Source organism: Diceros bicornis, chromosome 7 (genome assembly GCF_020826845.1).
Source record: "Diceros bicornis minor isolate mBicDic1 chromosome 7, mDicBic1.mat.cur, whole genome shotgun sequence".
NCBI lineage: Eukaryota > Metazoa > Chordata > Mammalia > Perissodactyla > Rhinocerotidae > Diceros > Diceros bicornis.
Window position 1 is genome coordinate 40,379,058 of NC_080746.1, and position 16,689 is coordinate 40,395,746.

Genomic DNA, 16,689 nt, shown 5'->3' on the forward strand with positions numbered 1-16,689 from the left:
GGGAAAACAAAGGGTTTTGGCAAACCATTATTATCATTAATGAAACCAACAAATGATGCAACAGGAGGAAAGATATAGATATTATGTAACTGTGTACCTTTTTAATCTTGGAATTTTAAATATTTAACACCATTATCATGTAGTCGTATCAGTGATCCTGGAAATTAGACATACCCCCCTCAAAAAAAAAGCAACTTTCCTAAGAAGACCCCACTGAAATGGAACGGACAAAAAGAAAAAGTGTTGTCTGGTGTCCCAACTTTAAAGAACTATGAAATGAAAAAAATGAAAGTAATTTCAAAATTAAAATATTTTCCTTTCTATCCAAAAGCTTGCTTCATCCATTAAGTCACCAAATATTTATTGGTTACCCACCTGAGAAGCCAGCTTTGCCTATTGTTGAGAGTCCCAGGTCTGGCTGCAGATGGAATTCCATCTTTGCATTTACTAGTTTACTGTCCTTGGACAAGTTACTTAGCATTGTGTGCTCTAGTTCCCTCATCTGTAAAATGGATATAAACATTAGAATTATCTCACAGGTTTGTCATCAGAATTAAATAAGACAATGCACGTATAGTGCTTAAGAATTTGACAACGCATCAGTATAATTACTCTCAACCTTAATTTTCTTTCAGCACTGCGGTTAACGTCAAATAACTTTGAAGGGCATCGATCCGTAAAGTGAAACTATTTAACTAAACTAAGTTCTACTTCAGTGCATCCTGAATATCTAAACAGGGGCAGTGGGAGACCCATAACCAAGGAGTAGCCAGAACTCCAACATGGGTGAGGCAAATCCCCTCCTACTTTGCATTCTCTAAGATGCCTTATGGATGTAGTAGATGGGCTCCTCAAATTTAAGTTCGTGGTTATCTTTGTAGATACCCCTCCATCCCCCTTCCTCCCCCGGGGAGCTATAGGCCTGGGTCTCTGCTAGCTCTAAGCGCCCATCTCTGGTGATCTCCAAAACGCCGCTGCTCTCCCATCATCCTGCCCTTCTCCAGCCTGGCCTCCCCTCACTCAGGTCCTCCACCTCTAGCGCCCCTCACCGCCAGCGCCCCGCCTCCACGCCCCGAGCCCCAGGCGGGCCCCCGGCGCCCCAGTGCCTCGGCGGGGCCCGGCACCCTCACTGCGCACGCGCCTCGCCGCGCGGGTGGGGCGCGCCGGCCCAGGAGGCGGGGGCCAGGAGGCGGGCGCCCGGCGCGGGTCCCGCTTGGCTGGGGAGGCCTGGGCTTAACGCCGGACACGCCGCCGCGGGAGAGCGCGCACCCGGGCGGCGCCGTCCTGGAGACCCCGGAGAGATGGAAACGGCGGCGCCGGCGGCCGAGGCGGCGGGGCGCGAGGAGCTAGGTGGGTGCTGCGTGCGGGCAGGGGCGCGGGCCGACGTGGCGCGGGGCTGCGCGGCCGCGGGATGCGCCGAGGCCCCGGGCCCGCGCTCGGCCCCGGCCCGGGAGGCCGGCTGCGGGCTCCGCGAACGCCGCGGACCCTGCCCCTCGCGCGTGGCCCGGCCGAATCGGGGTTCAGGTTGCTTGTCCATGGACAGGGAGAGACGTGGGATGGTTTTCTTGTTATTGGGTTGTTTTGGGGGGGCAGGGTCCAGGCTGTTGGGGTTGTGGGTCTGGCACGGGTTTGAATTTAAAACCCAGCCAAGCAAACCTCCCCGGGACTCTCGAGATGAGCTGAGGTTTGGGAGGTAACTGGCCTCGGGACCAGCCCCGGCACAGGAACCGGTTGTCTGACCAGAGAGCTGCGTCAGGCGAAAAGCCAGGGCCGATAAAGGGCGTCAAAATGGGCGTGGGTGTGTGTGTTTGGGTGGGTGTTTGTTTGGGTGTGTGTGTTGGGGGGTGGGGTGCGCAGTGTCCACAGGTCAGAGGCAAGCGAGAGCCTGCGCTGTGCCTCCCACGGTTTTTTCCACTGTTGCTTTAAGGAAGTTGTCATTGTTGGGCTTTTCAAACGCGGCAGCCCCACTCGGAGTTCCAGGTGAATCCTTCATTTACCCTCTGATGCCCCAGGAGTGGCCAGCAGGCCGTGCTGACCAGACTGGATACCTGTAGCTGCTCGCTTGGCAAAGTTTGTTTTCCTCTTTCCTCTGGCCTCTTCTCTTGTTCGCGACAGGGAATGTAAAACATTGTGATTTCCAGCTGTCAAAAGGAAAACTAGAGGAAGGATATGCATTATATTTAGGAATATTTTTAATTTGATGCTGAATGATTAAATGATGAGAAAAGAGATTGAGCTTTAAAGAAATACTTTATTATAGTAACTAATAGGTTGTCATTCCTGTAATAATGTGTAGGGCACTTTGCAATTGATTTCTTCCAAGTCATAATAACGGTAGAAATCAACTTAACATTTTATTGAATGTTTACTGTGTCAGGCAGTGTGCCAAGTACTTTATGTATGCATTGTCTCCTTTAATCCTCACAACAGTTGGGTGAGGTAGGTGCTTTTATCCCCATTTTATAGATACAGTAATTTTAAGCTCATTAAGGCCAGAACCCAAATTTATCTGATTGTTTTAAATTCATTAATAACCCGTCTTCGGATGTGGGGAAATGTGCATTCTCATGCATTGCTGGTAAGAGTAATATAATACATTTATCTTTAAAAATGCACATATCCTTTGACCCAGCAATTCTACTTCTAGAAATATTTCTCCCATTTCCCAAGGGAATGAGTAATGTAACAGAAACTTATGTGAAGAGATATCATTTATTTATAGTAGAGAAAAGCTGATAACTATCTAAATGTTCATAAAGGAAATTGTTTAGGTAAATTGTGATATAGCCATATAGTCATATATTGAATGGCCATTAAGAGTAATATGAGATGTTCACCATGTACATTTTTAACTGAAAAAAGATTCCAGATTATTTTAATTTTTTAAGAAAGTTATGTCTGTTCATTAATTCAACACATATTCATTGAGCTTCTCCTATGTGCCAGGACCTGTTTTAGGCACTTGAGATACATGCGTGAACAAAACAGACCAAAATTCCTGCTCTCATGGAGCTTATGTTTTAGTAAGAGGAAGCAGACGATAAACAGTAAAGACGATCAGTTAATTATATAGTGCGTTAGGTGAAAAGTGCTGTGGAGAAAAAGAGCACAGTAAGGGAAATCAGGAGCGAGGGTGGGGCTGGGCAGTTTATAGTGTTTTATAAAGTGGTCAGGATGGATCTTATTGAAAAGTGAGATTTGAGCAAAGACTTGGAAGAGGTGAGGGAATTAGTCTAGTGGATATCTGGGGAAAGACCATTCCAGGCAGAAGGAATGGTTAGAGTTAAGTCGGGAATAGCAAGGAGGCCAGGGTGGCTGAAGCAGAATGATAAAGGTGGTGATGAGACCAAATTCTGTAGGGTCTTGGGGGTCATATAAAGACTTTGGCTTTTATTCTGAGAGAATGGAGAGCCAATGTAAGGTTTCAGCAGAGGAGTGACATGATCTGACTTAAATCCTAAAAGGATTACCCTGGCTGCTGTGTGAAGAATAGACTGGATGGGGCAAATTTAGAAGCAGAAGAGTATTTCAGCAATTCAGCAAAGAGATGTGCATGTCTTTCACAGCAGTATGGTAGTAGCAGTGCGAGTGGAGAGAAGTGGTTAGACTCTGAATGTATTTTGAATGGAGAACCAGAATCATTTCCTAGCAGACTGGATGAGGGGCGAGAGTGAAACAGAGGCGACAAGGATGACTCCAGGGACCTGAGTATCTAGAAGAATGAAATTGCCATTATCTGAGATGTTATGGTGGTTTTATAATATGTCTACAAGTTCTTTGATGTTTCTCTCTTCAAGAGGAGGAACTTAATTTCCTTCCCTTTTGAGTGTGGACTGGATTTAGTAACTTGCTTCTAAAGAATAGATTATGGTGGAAGTGATGTGTGACTTCAAAGCTACGTGCTAAAAGGTATTGTGCCTTGCTCTCTTTTGTGGATCACTCACTTGTGGGAAAGCCAGCTGCCATGTTGTAACGATACACAAGCCTTAAAGAAGGGGCCACGCTGCATGGAACTGAGGCCTCCTGACAGCAGCTGTAGATTGTTATACAGCGATGATAAGCAGTACACATGGATAAAACCGCAGGAGGAGCAGGCTTGGTGGTGAAGATCAGGAGTTCAGTTGGAGATGTCTATTAGACATGAAAGTGCAGATGTCAAGTAGGCAATTGGATGTGAGAGGTCTGGTCTGGAAATATAAATTTGGAAGTCATCCCCGTATAGATAGTATTTAAAGCCATGGGACTGAATGAGAACGTATGGGAGTGAGTGTGTGTTTGTGTATACTCTGAAATGTTACCAGTGGTAATTTCTGGGTGGTAAGGTCATTTTAATTTAAAAAATGTTGCTTATCTATATATTTTCTGATTTTCTACAATAACCAAATATTATTTAATTTAAAAAGGAATTTTAAAAATTGGATGTCTATGTGAAAATCACTGGTAAAGACATTAAAATACAGGTTTTCTCTAAATAGCTCCAAGTCTGCCCTTTATTTCATAGGCAGTGGAGACCTCTGGAAGGTTTCTTGCCATGCATATTGTCTCCACCTCAGAAATGAATAAAATAGTCACTATTCTCATCTTATATCACAGTATTTTATAGATTTAGGTGGCAACATTATGTTATTTTAGAAACGATTTCTACTTTCTTTTAGTTTGTCCATTGATAGAATATGAGTGATTTCCTTTATTTTGCTGTTATTAAAGTAATGTAAGTTTATTACTTCCTTCTTATTTTTTACATTTTCCAGAGAATGACAGAAAAAGGTGCTCATGATCCCATCCCATTGTCCACCTATATTCTTGTTAACTTATTCACATTTTGATATATTTATTTCCTTTCTTTCATTTTTACCTAACTTTTAAAAACATCGTTGCATTCGTAGTATGATTATCCAACTTTTTCCCACTCAGCATATGATACATTTTTCCCTGTTTTACTTAAACTTCAAATCCATAATTAAATGTAATACTTTATGAAGTGGATGTGCTGTAGTTCATTTAGCAATTTCCTGATTGTTGATTTTAGGTTAGGAAATTGAGGTTGAGGCAACTGTCTGGGCAGTATAAGAGAGCATACAAGCACTGCCTAATTTAGGAATGTTCCAGTTGTATGCACCATCAGTGATTACATATGGTGTATAATGTGTAGTGTATAATATTGAATGAAGCTAGTGTTTCTTATTCATCTATAATTTTTCCATTTGTAAATAGAAGTAATTATGTCTATCTAGGTTGTTTGATATCCATTGCTTAAGAGTGTTTTATTTTATAAGGCATTGTTAATTTTTCCCTATAGTAATCACATAGCATTTTTCAGAGCTGCCCAATTCAGTACTTGGCCAAAAGTTACAGCAAGACATTGGCAAATAATAGACTTTATGTGTAATGTAAATTGGATTTTGTAATTTTTAATTACTTTGCATGAGTGTGCCAATTTTATTTCATATGTTCTTAACTGTTAAAGCTTTTGCTATGTTAGGTTTTTAAGTATTTGTCTACCTCCGCTAGTCTCTATTTTCTTCTGGCTGGCAGAGCATATTTTGCCTATCTTTCATACTCAGTGTTATAGCACAGTTTATAGCTCATAAATGCTCAGAATTACTAATTATTAGTAGTAAATTAATTTCTTATCAAAGATTTAACTTTAAAAATCCTATACAGCATAATTTGCTTCTAATCATTATGTAGGATGAGGAACAAAACTAGTATTTATTGATTACTTATTATGTGTCAAGGACTAGGCTCTATGCTTCATATACATTATCTCATTTCATTATTACAAAACTCTTGTGAGGTAGAAGTTATTACTCTCATTTTACACATGAAAAGATAGGCCCAGTGGAATCCTGGTTAAAACATGAATCATATTGTGTCGCTCCTCTGCACAAAACTCTACTGCTCTGTTGTCCAGTACAGTAACCTTTAGCCTTATGTGCATTTGAAATATTTGTCTGAATTAAAAGTGTAAAATACACACTGGATTTCCAAGACTTAGTGTGAAAAACAGAATGTAAAATATCGTGTTAATCATTTTTATATTGATTAAATGTTGAAATGATAATATTTTGGATATATTGAGTGAAATAAAATATGTTATTGAAATTAATTTCACTTGTTGCTTTTTTTTGTTAAATGTGGTTACTAGAAAATTTTAAATTATGTTTGTGGCTCACATTATATTTCTTCTTCTTCTTCTTCTTTTTTTTTTTTTGCTGAGGAAGATTTGCCCTGAGCTAACATCTGTGCGGGTCTTCCTCTATTTTAGATGTGGGTCGCTGCCACAGCATGGCTGACGAGTGGTACAGGTTCGTGCCTGGGATCCAAACCCGTGAACCTGGGTTGCCAAACCGGGTGCACTGAACTTAACCACTACGCCATGAGGCCAGCCCCTCACATTATATTTCTATTGTACAGAACTGCTTTAGTGGCTTTCATGTCACTCAGCATGGTCTACAAGGCCATATACCTCTGTCATCTGTTACCTCTCTCGTCTCCTCTCCTCTCCTGCCACTCTCCCCCTTGCTCACTCCTCTCTAGCTACTCTGGCCTCCCTTCTTTGTAAACACACCAGGCTCTCTACAACCTCAGGGCCTTTGCTTTTGTTGTTCCTGCGGCCTGATTGCTCTTCTCCCTGATGTCCGGATATCCGTATTATTCACTCTCATTCTTCCTTCATGTCTTTAAAATCCCACTTTCTCAGTGAGGCCTACTTTGGCTATCCATTTACGATAAAAACTCGCAACAAAGTGGCTATTGAGGGAATGTACCTCAACATAATAAAGGCCATGTATGACAAGCCCACAGCTAACATCATACTCAACGGTGACAAGCTGAAAGCTTTTCCTGAAAGATCAGGAACAAGACAAGGATACCCACTCTCCCCACTTTTATTCAACATAGTATTAGAAGTCCTAGCCAGAACAGTTAGGCAAGGAAAAGAAATAAAAGACATCCAAAATGGAAAGGAAGAAGTAAAACTGTCACTATTTGCAAACAACATGATTTTTATATATAGAAAACCCTAAAGGCTCCACCAAAAAACTTTTAGAACTAGTAGACAAATTCAGTAAAGTGCAGGATACAAAATCAATATACAAAAATCTATTGCATTTCTATACACTAATAATGAACTACCAGAAAGAGAAATTAAGAAAACAGTCCCACTCACAATTGCATCAAAAAGAATAAAAACCTAGGAATAAATTTAACCAAGAAGGTGAAAGCCCTGTACACTGAAAACTTTAAGACATTGATGAAAGAAATTGAAAAAGACACAAATAGATGGAAAGATATTCTGTACTCATGAATTGGAAAAATTAACACTGTTAAAATGTCCATGTTACCCAAAGCAATCTACAGATTCCATGCAATTGTTATGAAAATTCCAATGGCATTTTTCACAGAAATAGAACAATCTTAAAATTTGTATGGAACTACAAAAGATCCCAAATAGCCAAAGCAATCTTGAGAAGGAAGAACAAAGCTGGAGGCATCACACTCCCTGATTTCAAACTATATTACAAAGCTATGGTAATTAAAACAGTACGGTATTGTCATAGAACAGATGCGTAAATCAATAGAAGAGAATAGAGAGCCCGGAAATAAACCCACGCATATATGGTCAAGTAATTTACAACAAAGGAGCCAAGCATATACAATGGGGAAAGGACAGTCTCTTCAATAAATGGTGTTGGGAAAATTGAACAGCCACATGCAAAAGAATGAAATTAGACTACTATCTTATACCATACACAAAAATTAACTCAAAGTGGATTAAAGACTTGAATGTAAGACCTGAAACCATAAAATTCCTATCCTCTTTAAAATTACGGGCTCTCCCTCCTAATTCTGTTTTTCTCCTTAGCACTTAACACTAGCATACTCTCTATTTTGCTTATTTATTGTCTTTCCTCCACTAGAATTTGAGATCCATGAAGGCAAGAATTTTTGTTAGTTTCAGTAATTGCTTTTTTCCCAGTATCTGATAGTACCTGACACATACTAGGGCTCCATTAATGTTTGTGAAACTGAATTGAAAAAGATTGCAAACTCTCTTATTGCATCCATTCAATCAGGAGGTGTAGACCTTTTGTGATGAGGGGATATTGTCCATAGATACTGGTGACAGGTGATGACAGTCCATTAATAGAGGCTCTTAAGAAGGACCAGAAACCAGTAAAATTTGTGAGAGGACTTGTGCCTCTGTACCAGCTCCTGTATTGTGCTCTACCTGCAATGCTGATGTGCATAAGAGCCATCTTAGTCCTTGCCACCCTCCTCACTAGCAAATCAAAAGATAAGCCATCGGAATCTGTTGTGCTTATGCACCTTGGGCTGCTGTAACGAAATGCCATGAGTTAGGTGGCTTAAACAATAAACATTTATTTCTCACAGTTCTAAAGGTAGGGAAGTCTGAGATCAAATGCCAGCTGATTTAGTTCCTGGTGAGAGCCCTCTTCCTGGTTTGTAGATGGCCATCTTCTTGCTGTGTCCTCACATGGAGGAGAGAGAGAGCTCTATAGTCTTCCTCTTATAAGGACAATAATCCCATCATGGGGCTCCACCCTCATGACTTTATATAAACCTAATTACCTCCCAAAGGCCCCACCTCCCAATTCTATCACATTGGGGAGTAGGGTGACAGCCTACGAATTTGGGGGGGACACAAACATTCAGTCCATAACATCTGGCTAACCACTTCCATATATGTGTCTTTCTGCGAATCCCGCAGGAGGTTCCAGGAGAGAGAATGGACACTAATTCTTTACCCCATACTTCTCTGACAGGGAGTGAGTACTCAGAGGAGTGAGCAAGGGGAAGAGTAGTAGGAGATGAGACCAGAGAGGCAACAGTGACGTGACAGTGTGAAATAACCAAGGGGAGGATATGGTAGTGGTGATGGGTGCTGCCTTCCTGGAACCTGAGCTATAAACTGCTCACAGGAAAGGGATTGTGTTTCCTGACAAGACTGATTTGAAAACTTTAATCTTTTGCTTACAATTTTAGATGCCTGTTGCACCAAACTAATGGAGGCTTTGATCATTCCTTTTCAGTTACCTCTGCCAACTTTTTCCTTGAATTTAAAATGTTAGTGGATCCCTAGGATTCTGGCTTCGGCTCTGTTCTTCTCCATACAATCTCTGAGTGCCCTCCTCCTGCCTTTTGGCTCCAGTTACTTATTTCCTTCATTCTGATGTAGTTCTCAAATCTTTATCTTTAGCCCAGAATTCTCTCGTCTCCAGACTCCATTCCTACCTGCTCATTCACTACAATCTCAAGGTAAATGATTTAAAAATTGAACTCATACTTCCTCCTTAACATGCTGCTTTTTCTTTCATGAATTTATTTATTCATTTCTTGAGCATCTACTATGTTCCAAATGCTGAGGATACACTACTAGACAAGTCAGACGTCATTCCTGTCACTCAGTAGAGAATGCAGACAAGTAAAATGGGCCGTTACAGTGCAGTGTGTTAAGCACTATTATAGGGGGATTGTAGGGTGCTGTAGGAATACTTAGGGGAGAGACTTAAGCCAGACTGGGTTTAAAGAAGATACTGGGAAGAGGTGGTGTCTAAACTGAGCCTTGAAGAATGAGTAAGAAATATAATAGTTAGATAAAGTTGGAAGAAAAGAAGAGGGAATGGGAGAACAGAGTATGATTCAGAAGGCCAGAAGCAAGAGAAAACAAGGCCACCAAGGGAAGAGAAATAATTTCCCATGGCTGAACTGAAGTCATGAGACTAGGTTAGATTCCCAGAGCTACTCCAGGTAGATTGGCGTTCAACCTAGGCGTTTAAATTTGTGATCATGGGCTCTTGACCACACGACAGTGCCCCCCTGTGTTTCCTTTCTCAATGATATCACCACCATTCCTTTTTCTCCATGACAGTAACCTAGGAAGCATCCTCAACTCCTTTACCTTCCACGTGTAGTTAGTCAACGAGTCTTGTTGTTTCTATCCTCTAAGTAACCATTCTTTTCTCTTCAACTGAACTTAGTTCAAGCCCTCGCCATCTCTTGCCTGGACTGTTTTCTAATTGGTCTCTGACTCTGGTGCTGCACCTTTTCTAACTGATCCTTTACACTGCTGCTGGGATGGTACTGCTCAAATGCAGATCTGATCATTTAAACCTTAAGTCCTTCTCTGACTTCTCACAGCCTATAAGATTAAGTTCAAATTCCTTAGCACAGTTTGTAAAATCTTTTCAAGCTTTCCAGCTTAATCTTCTACTCTATAAATGCACCTTCTGTTTCAGCCACGTTAAACCACCCTAAAGTGTATCAACCAAGCATGTATTCTCAAGCCTAGAATGCCCCACTTGGTCTCGTGGCTGATGCCATTGCTGATACCTCTCCTAAAAATTAAAGAGTTAAATATAAGAAAACAATATTGTTGCGTTTCCCTATACTGTGTGCCTAACTTTGGAACAAAAATACAAGTTTGCATTTTGTATTTAGTATTACCTGGAGCTTCTAAAAGTTATAAATGACTAATTGACGCTATTTATTAATAAATCTGATCCTCAGAGATCTAGGCTTAAATGGGTTATTACCATTTAAAGATGCAACTCCTTGGGTATATAAGTATATCACTTTCCCAGATATTTGTAGTTAGGTATCTTTTAATTTATCCTTTAGACTCAGGAACTATTTTGTATCATTCAGACTAATATAATCAGCCCTAAAACCTGATTGTTTCACCTACTCTTGGTTTACTTAGTGTAACAAATACGTATTTCTTAGTATGTAATGTTACCTAAATAGTGTAGACTAAAACTGCAGAGGAAGTCTTAGTTCTTTCTTTTTGTTCTTTTTTGCTGGGTAAGATTTGCCCTGAGCTAACATCTGTTGCCAATCTTCCTCTATTTTTTTTCTTCCTCTCCAAAGCCCCAGTACATAGTTGTATTTTCTAATTGTAGGTCCTTCTAGTTCTCCTATGTGAGCCGCCACCACAGCATGGCTGCTGACAGATGAGTGGTGTGGTTCCACGCCCAGGAACCGAACTTGGGCTGCTGAAACAGAGTGCGCTGAACTTGAACCACTAGGCCATCAGCATTGGCTCAGTTCTTTCTTTTTTAATGTAGTTTTTAAAAATATATTTAGGGATATAGTTAGAATTTGGCTAATAATGTGTCACATTGCTTTAATGGTAGAATTGAAACAATATATAAAAATGTACTTTTTAAATTCCTAACATTGTTAAGAAGTATTTTTCTCTGAAATCGTTTCAAATTTTAAAAATTAACTCTTTTTAATCTCATTTCGAGAAGGTTAGTTAGAGAAACTTCTGGGAATAATTAACTTTTTGTTAAGGTTTTAAATGTGAGGGATGAGACAAATGTATTTAAAGCAAAGAAATATATGTGAAAAGCTATTTTTTCACAGTAAGTCATGTTTAATGTTTCCTAGACCACATAAAATTGAGAAATAATGAATTCAAGAATTAGGGAAGGGGCTGGCCCCATGGCTTAGTGGTTAAGTGAGCGCGCTCCGCCGCTGGCGGCCCGGGTTCGGATCCCGGGCGCACACCGACGCACTGCTTCTCCGGCCATGCTGAAGCCGCGTCCCACGTACAGCAACTAGAAGAATGTGCAGCTATGACATACAACTATCTACTGGGGCTTTGGGGGAAAAATAAATAAATAAATAAAATTAAAAAAAAAAAGAATTAGGGAAAAGTGTAAACCATAAGGCATTATGTTGTTGACCAAAATTAAATAAGACAGTTGCTGCACAATATAAATTTGTTAAGAGTATTGAGAGCCCCGTTAACTTTTACTTGGAATTTGAGTGCACATTGTAATACTATTTTAAAAACTTCATTCTGTGAATTATAGAGCTAGTATTTATAGATCATTTTAATAATTCCAGATATTCAGGTTTACCTAAAAAGATATTAAAAATAAATTCTCTTATGATGCCATTAAAAGTATACTTATCATTTAGAGCTCATATTTTTTAAAGTTATGAGAAAATTTACCTTTTTCCTGACTTTCCATTTCTGCTGTGATCTCTTGGGCAGTGTGCTTTATTTATTTATTTTTATTAATTTTTAAAATTTTATTGTGGCCACATTGGTTTATAACATTGTATAAATTTCAGGTGTACATCATTATACTTCTATTTTTGCATAGGTCATATCATGTTCACCATGCAAATACTAATTATAGTCCATCACCACACACATGTGCCTAATCATCCCTTTTGCCCTCCTCCCTCCCCCCTTTCCCTCGGGCAGTATGCTTTAAATAACAGATTGTTCAGTTTTTGAAATACTGGTAGTGATAGTTATCTTTATTGAGAACTTAATTAGTATACTTAGTACTACATGCTGTATAAAACATACTGTACAGCCCCTTGGCAGAAAGAAGAGAGTTCAAATAATTGACAATTTGGATAGCTGATAAATAAAAAATGCAAATAAACTCAAGAGTCAGCAAGAGCAGTGGAATAAATTTAGAAATGAAAATACTAACATGTTTCTTTCTGAAGCTGATGCAACTATTAATGATGGTTGGTATGGGTTAAATTCATGTGTTGAAGTAATAACACTCAATACCAAAGAATGTGACTTTATTTGGAAATGGGATCATTGTAGATGTAGTTAGTTAAGATGTGGCCATACTGGTGTAGGGTGGGCCACTAATCCAATATGGCTTGTGTCCTTATAAAAAGGGGAAATTTGGACACAGACAGGCATGCATAGAGAATGCCCTGTGAACTTGGAGGCAGCCATCTACAAGCCAAGGAGAGAAGCCTGGAACAGATCCTTTTCTCCTAGCCCTCAGAGGAACCAACCCTGCCAACACCTTGATTTCAGACTTCTAGCCTCCAGAACCGTGAGACAATAAATTTCTGTTGTTCAAGCCACCCATTTTGTAGTATTTTATTATGGCAGCCCTAGCAAACTAATACAATGATTTTACAAGGTGAAGTATCCATTTACTTTGTATGGAAAAGGATATAGGATCTGTTCAAGCAAAAGATGAACATAATTTATAATATTAATAGATATCTAGGGTAAATGTGAGGTAGTAGATATCCCAGTAGACCTAATACTGGGAAACACTTAATTTACTTAATTTTCACTGGGCACAGGTCTGGGTTGAGCCATTTTTGGTACTGGAGAAAGAGAAACAAGAAATTCCAACAAAATAATCTATAGAGAACGTCTCAAAGATTAAAGGGTTAGAAAAACCACCCAAAGACAAAAGTTGGGGACTTCGAATTATAGAAAATCCTCATTTATTTAAACTCCAGGAATTTGGAACTTTTGATAATTCAGTGGATTTTTCTTTACACATATCAGTAACATTATTAGAGGAATAATATTTAAATAACTTAAGAATAGACTAATTTCAAACATCTTCCAATATCTTGCTTTTTAAATTGTAGTATGAACACTTAACATGAGGTCTACTCTCTTAACAGACTTTCAAGTGTACAATACAATGTTTTTATCTATAGGCACAATGTTGTACATCAGATCTCTAGAACATATTTATCTTGTATAACTGAAATTTTATACATGTAAACTAACAACTCCCCATTTCCTCCTCCCACCAAGCCCTGGCAACCACCACTTTCTTCTTTGCTTCTATGAGTAGGACTGTTTTAGATACCTCTTATGGATAGAATTATGCCAGATTTGAATTTATGTGACTGGCTTATTTCATTTAGCATAGTGTCTTCAAGGTTCATCCATGTTGTTGCATATTGCAAAATTTCCTTTTATTTTAAGGCTAAATAATATTCAGCTGTATATATATATACCCTATTTTCTTTATCCATTTGTTTGTCTATGGACATTTATAGGTTGTTTCCACATCTTGGCTATTGTGAATAGCATTGCAGTGAACATGGGAGTGCTAATATTTCCTGAAGCTCCTGATTTCAGTTCTTTTGGATAAATATCCAGAAGTGGGATTGCTGGGTCGTATAGTAGTTCTGTTTTTCATTTTTTGAGGAATCTCCATACTGTTTTCCATAGCAGCTGCAACATTTTGCATTCCCATCAACTGTGTACAAGGATTCCAGTTTCTCCACATCCTTGCCAACCCTTGTTAACTGTTTGTTGTTTTGATAATGGCCGCCCTAACAGGTATGAAGTGATATCTCATTGTGGTTTTGATTTGCATTTCCTTAATGATTGGTGACATTGAGTATCTTTTCTTATACCTGTTGGCCATTTGTGTGTCTTCTTTGGAGAAATGTCTATTCAAATCTTTAGCCAATTTATTAATTGGATTATTAGTTTTTTTGCTCTTGAGTTGTAGGAGTGCCTTGTATATTTTGGAAATTACGCCTTATTAGATATACGGTTTGCAGATATATTCTCTCATTCTGTAGGCTGGCTTTTCACTCTGTTAATTATTTCCTTTGCTATACAGAAGCTTTTTAGTTTGATGTAGTCCCACTTGTCAATTTTTGCTTTTTTCGCCTCTGCTTTTGGTGTCATATCCATGAAATCATTGCCAAAACCAGTGTCTGGAGCTTTCTCCCTATGTTTTCTTGTAGGAGTTTTACAAGTTTCGATTTTACATTTAAGTGTTTAATCCATTTTGAGTTGATTTTTTGTGTATAGTATAAGATAAGGATTCAGTTTCATTCTTTTGCATGTAGCTATCCAGTTACCAGCACCGTTTGTTGAAGAGACTGTCTTTTCCCCATTGTGTGTTCTTGGCACCCTTGTCGAAAATCTGTTGACCATATATGCATAGATTTATTTCTGGGCTCTCTATTCTGTTCCATTGGTTTACATGTCTGTCTTTATGCCAATATCATACTGTTTTAGTTTTAAAAGACTCCAGGTAGCCAAGACAATCTTGAAAAAGAAGAACAAAGCTGATCACAATTCCTGATTTCAAAATATATTACAAAAAATATATGACAAAGCTAAAGCATCTTCCAATACCTTAAAGCATAACTTATGAAAAACTGTTGTGCTGAGTTCCAGTTAGCACTGGGATAATGTTGTTGTTAGTGCCGAAATTTGAATCCAACTCCTAGGGACGCTGTATGCAGCAGAGTGCAACCCTATCTGATCTTTTTGCACCATCGTCTCACCTTCCAGCGCTGTATCAGACAATGCTCCACTGCTATTCATAGGGTTTTCATAGCCAGTCTTTCAGAAGTGGAAGGCCAAATCCTTCTTCCTAGTTTGTCTTAGTCTGGAAGCTCTGCTAAAACCTATCCGCCATGGGCGACTCTGCTGGTATTTGAAATACCGGTGGCATAGCTTTCAGCATCCCAGCAACATGCAGCTGCCACAGTATGACAACCGACAGATGGGTGGTGTGGTTCCCTGACTGAGAAACGAACCCAGGCCGTGGTGGTGAGAGTGCTGAATCTTAACCACTAGACCACCAGGACTGGCTTTCTGGCATAATGATGGCTGCCTAAATCCTAATCTCTCCATATATTCTCCCCCAAAACCTGTTAATTCAACAAGGAGCACAACTGAACCTATTCGTGAAATTATTCTTTTAGCATTACTAGGAGACCAAGAATACCACAAACTTCAAATTATCTATAAATAGAAAAGTAAACAACATAGAGAGTGAGAGAGGGGTCTTAGAATCTCTTTTGAACAGAAGAGAGGGGAGCAGGAAGCTTGGAAGAAGCACAGTGAAAATCTCCCTCACAAAGAGAAATTATAAACTAAAATGTTAAAAGTCTAAACAGAGGTCCGGTCTGGGAGTTGGTGATTCACAGCACTGAGTACAGGAAAAGAATTTGAACATCAGCGGGAATAGAGGGGGCAACCTTGGCAAAACATTACTTCTAGAGGAGGAGGAGATAAAAAGAGCAGTGGAAATTCCCATCAGATACCTGGGAGTGAAGAGGAAGAAGGAAGTAGTGGGGAAAATTGAAGATCATGCAGAAATGAAAGAGAACCAGAAGACGAGCCAGTTTCTCCCTATCACCCCTAATGACTCACATCATCAAAATAAACCAAACTTCACTATGTTGACAGAAGGGAATACTCTCAAACTAGGATCCCTGTCCATGAAATGCCTAGCAATAGGGAAAATCATAAAGAATAAATTACAAGATGTCCAAGGGAGAATATATTGAAATGACAATTTAATGGACTCATTGAATTTCAAAGAAGAATTTAAATGAGGTAAAGAAGGACATCAATAGGGTCAAAGAGAAAGTGGTTGAAATGGGATACAGTCAAGGAAGATCCGACGTGTAATTGGGGTCTCTAAAGAAGAAAAACAAAATATTTGAACTAAAATATTTAAAGCTATAATCCAAGAAAATTTTTCAGAATAAGAGAAAACCTAAATCCACATATCAGCCGTGTCCCTGGGAAAATTGACTCAGAATGCTCAACGCCAAGACATATCACAGTAAAAGCATTAGACTTTAAAGACAAAGAAAAAGTCCTCAGGACCTCAAGCAAAAAGAATAGATTACATAATGGCTGAGAAAATTAGTCTGGCATCAGACTTCTCAAGAGTAGCATACAAAGCCAGGCGATTATGGAGCAGCATTTTCAAGAAACGCAAGCACAGAAAGTGTGAGCCAAGGATGTTATATCTAGCTGTCCTTCATATCAAGGCTATAGAAAAACAGTTTAAAACATGCAAAAACTCAGGGAATACTGTGCCCATGAGCCCTTCCTGAGGATTCTGCTAGAGCAGTGGTTCTCAAAGTGTGGTCCCCAGATCAGCA

General features: G+C 39.4%; 1 protein-coding gene across 3 annotated transcripts in view; it reads left to right on the forward strand.

Moving 5' to 3' along the window:
• The first annotated feature begins 1,252 nt into the window (after positions 1-1,252).
• SLC36A4 (solute carrier family 36 member 4) overlaps positions 1,253-16,689 on the forward strand; it is a 55,624-nt gene continuing 40,187 nt past the window's right edge. For 2 of the 3 annotated variants that reach the window (XM_058545414.1, XM_058545417.1), the window contains exon 1: positions 1,254-1,350. In XM_058545414.1, coding sequence (XP_058401397.1) covers positions 1,302-1,350 — 49 coding nt within the window. In that variant the 5' untranslated portion in view covers positions 1,254-1,301. Of the gene's footprint in view, positions 1,351-16,689 lie in introns of all 3 variants that reach the window. The other variant, XM_058545416.1, reaches the window with a different exon arrangement.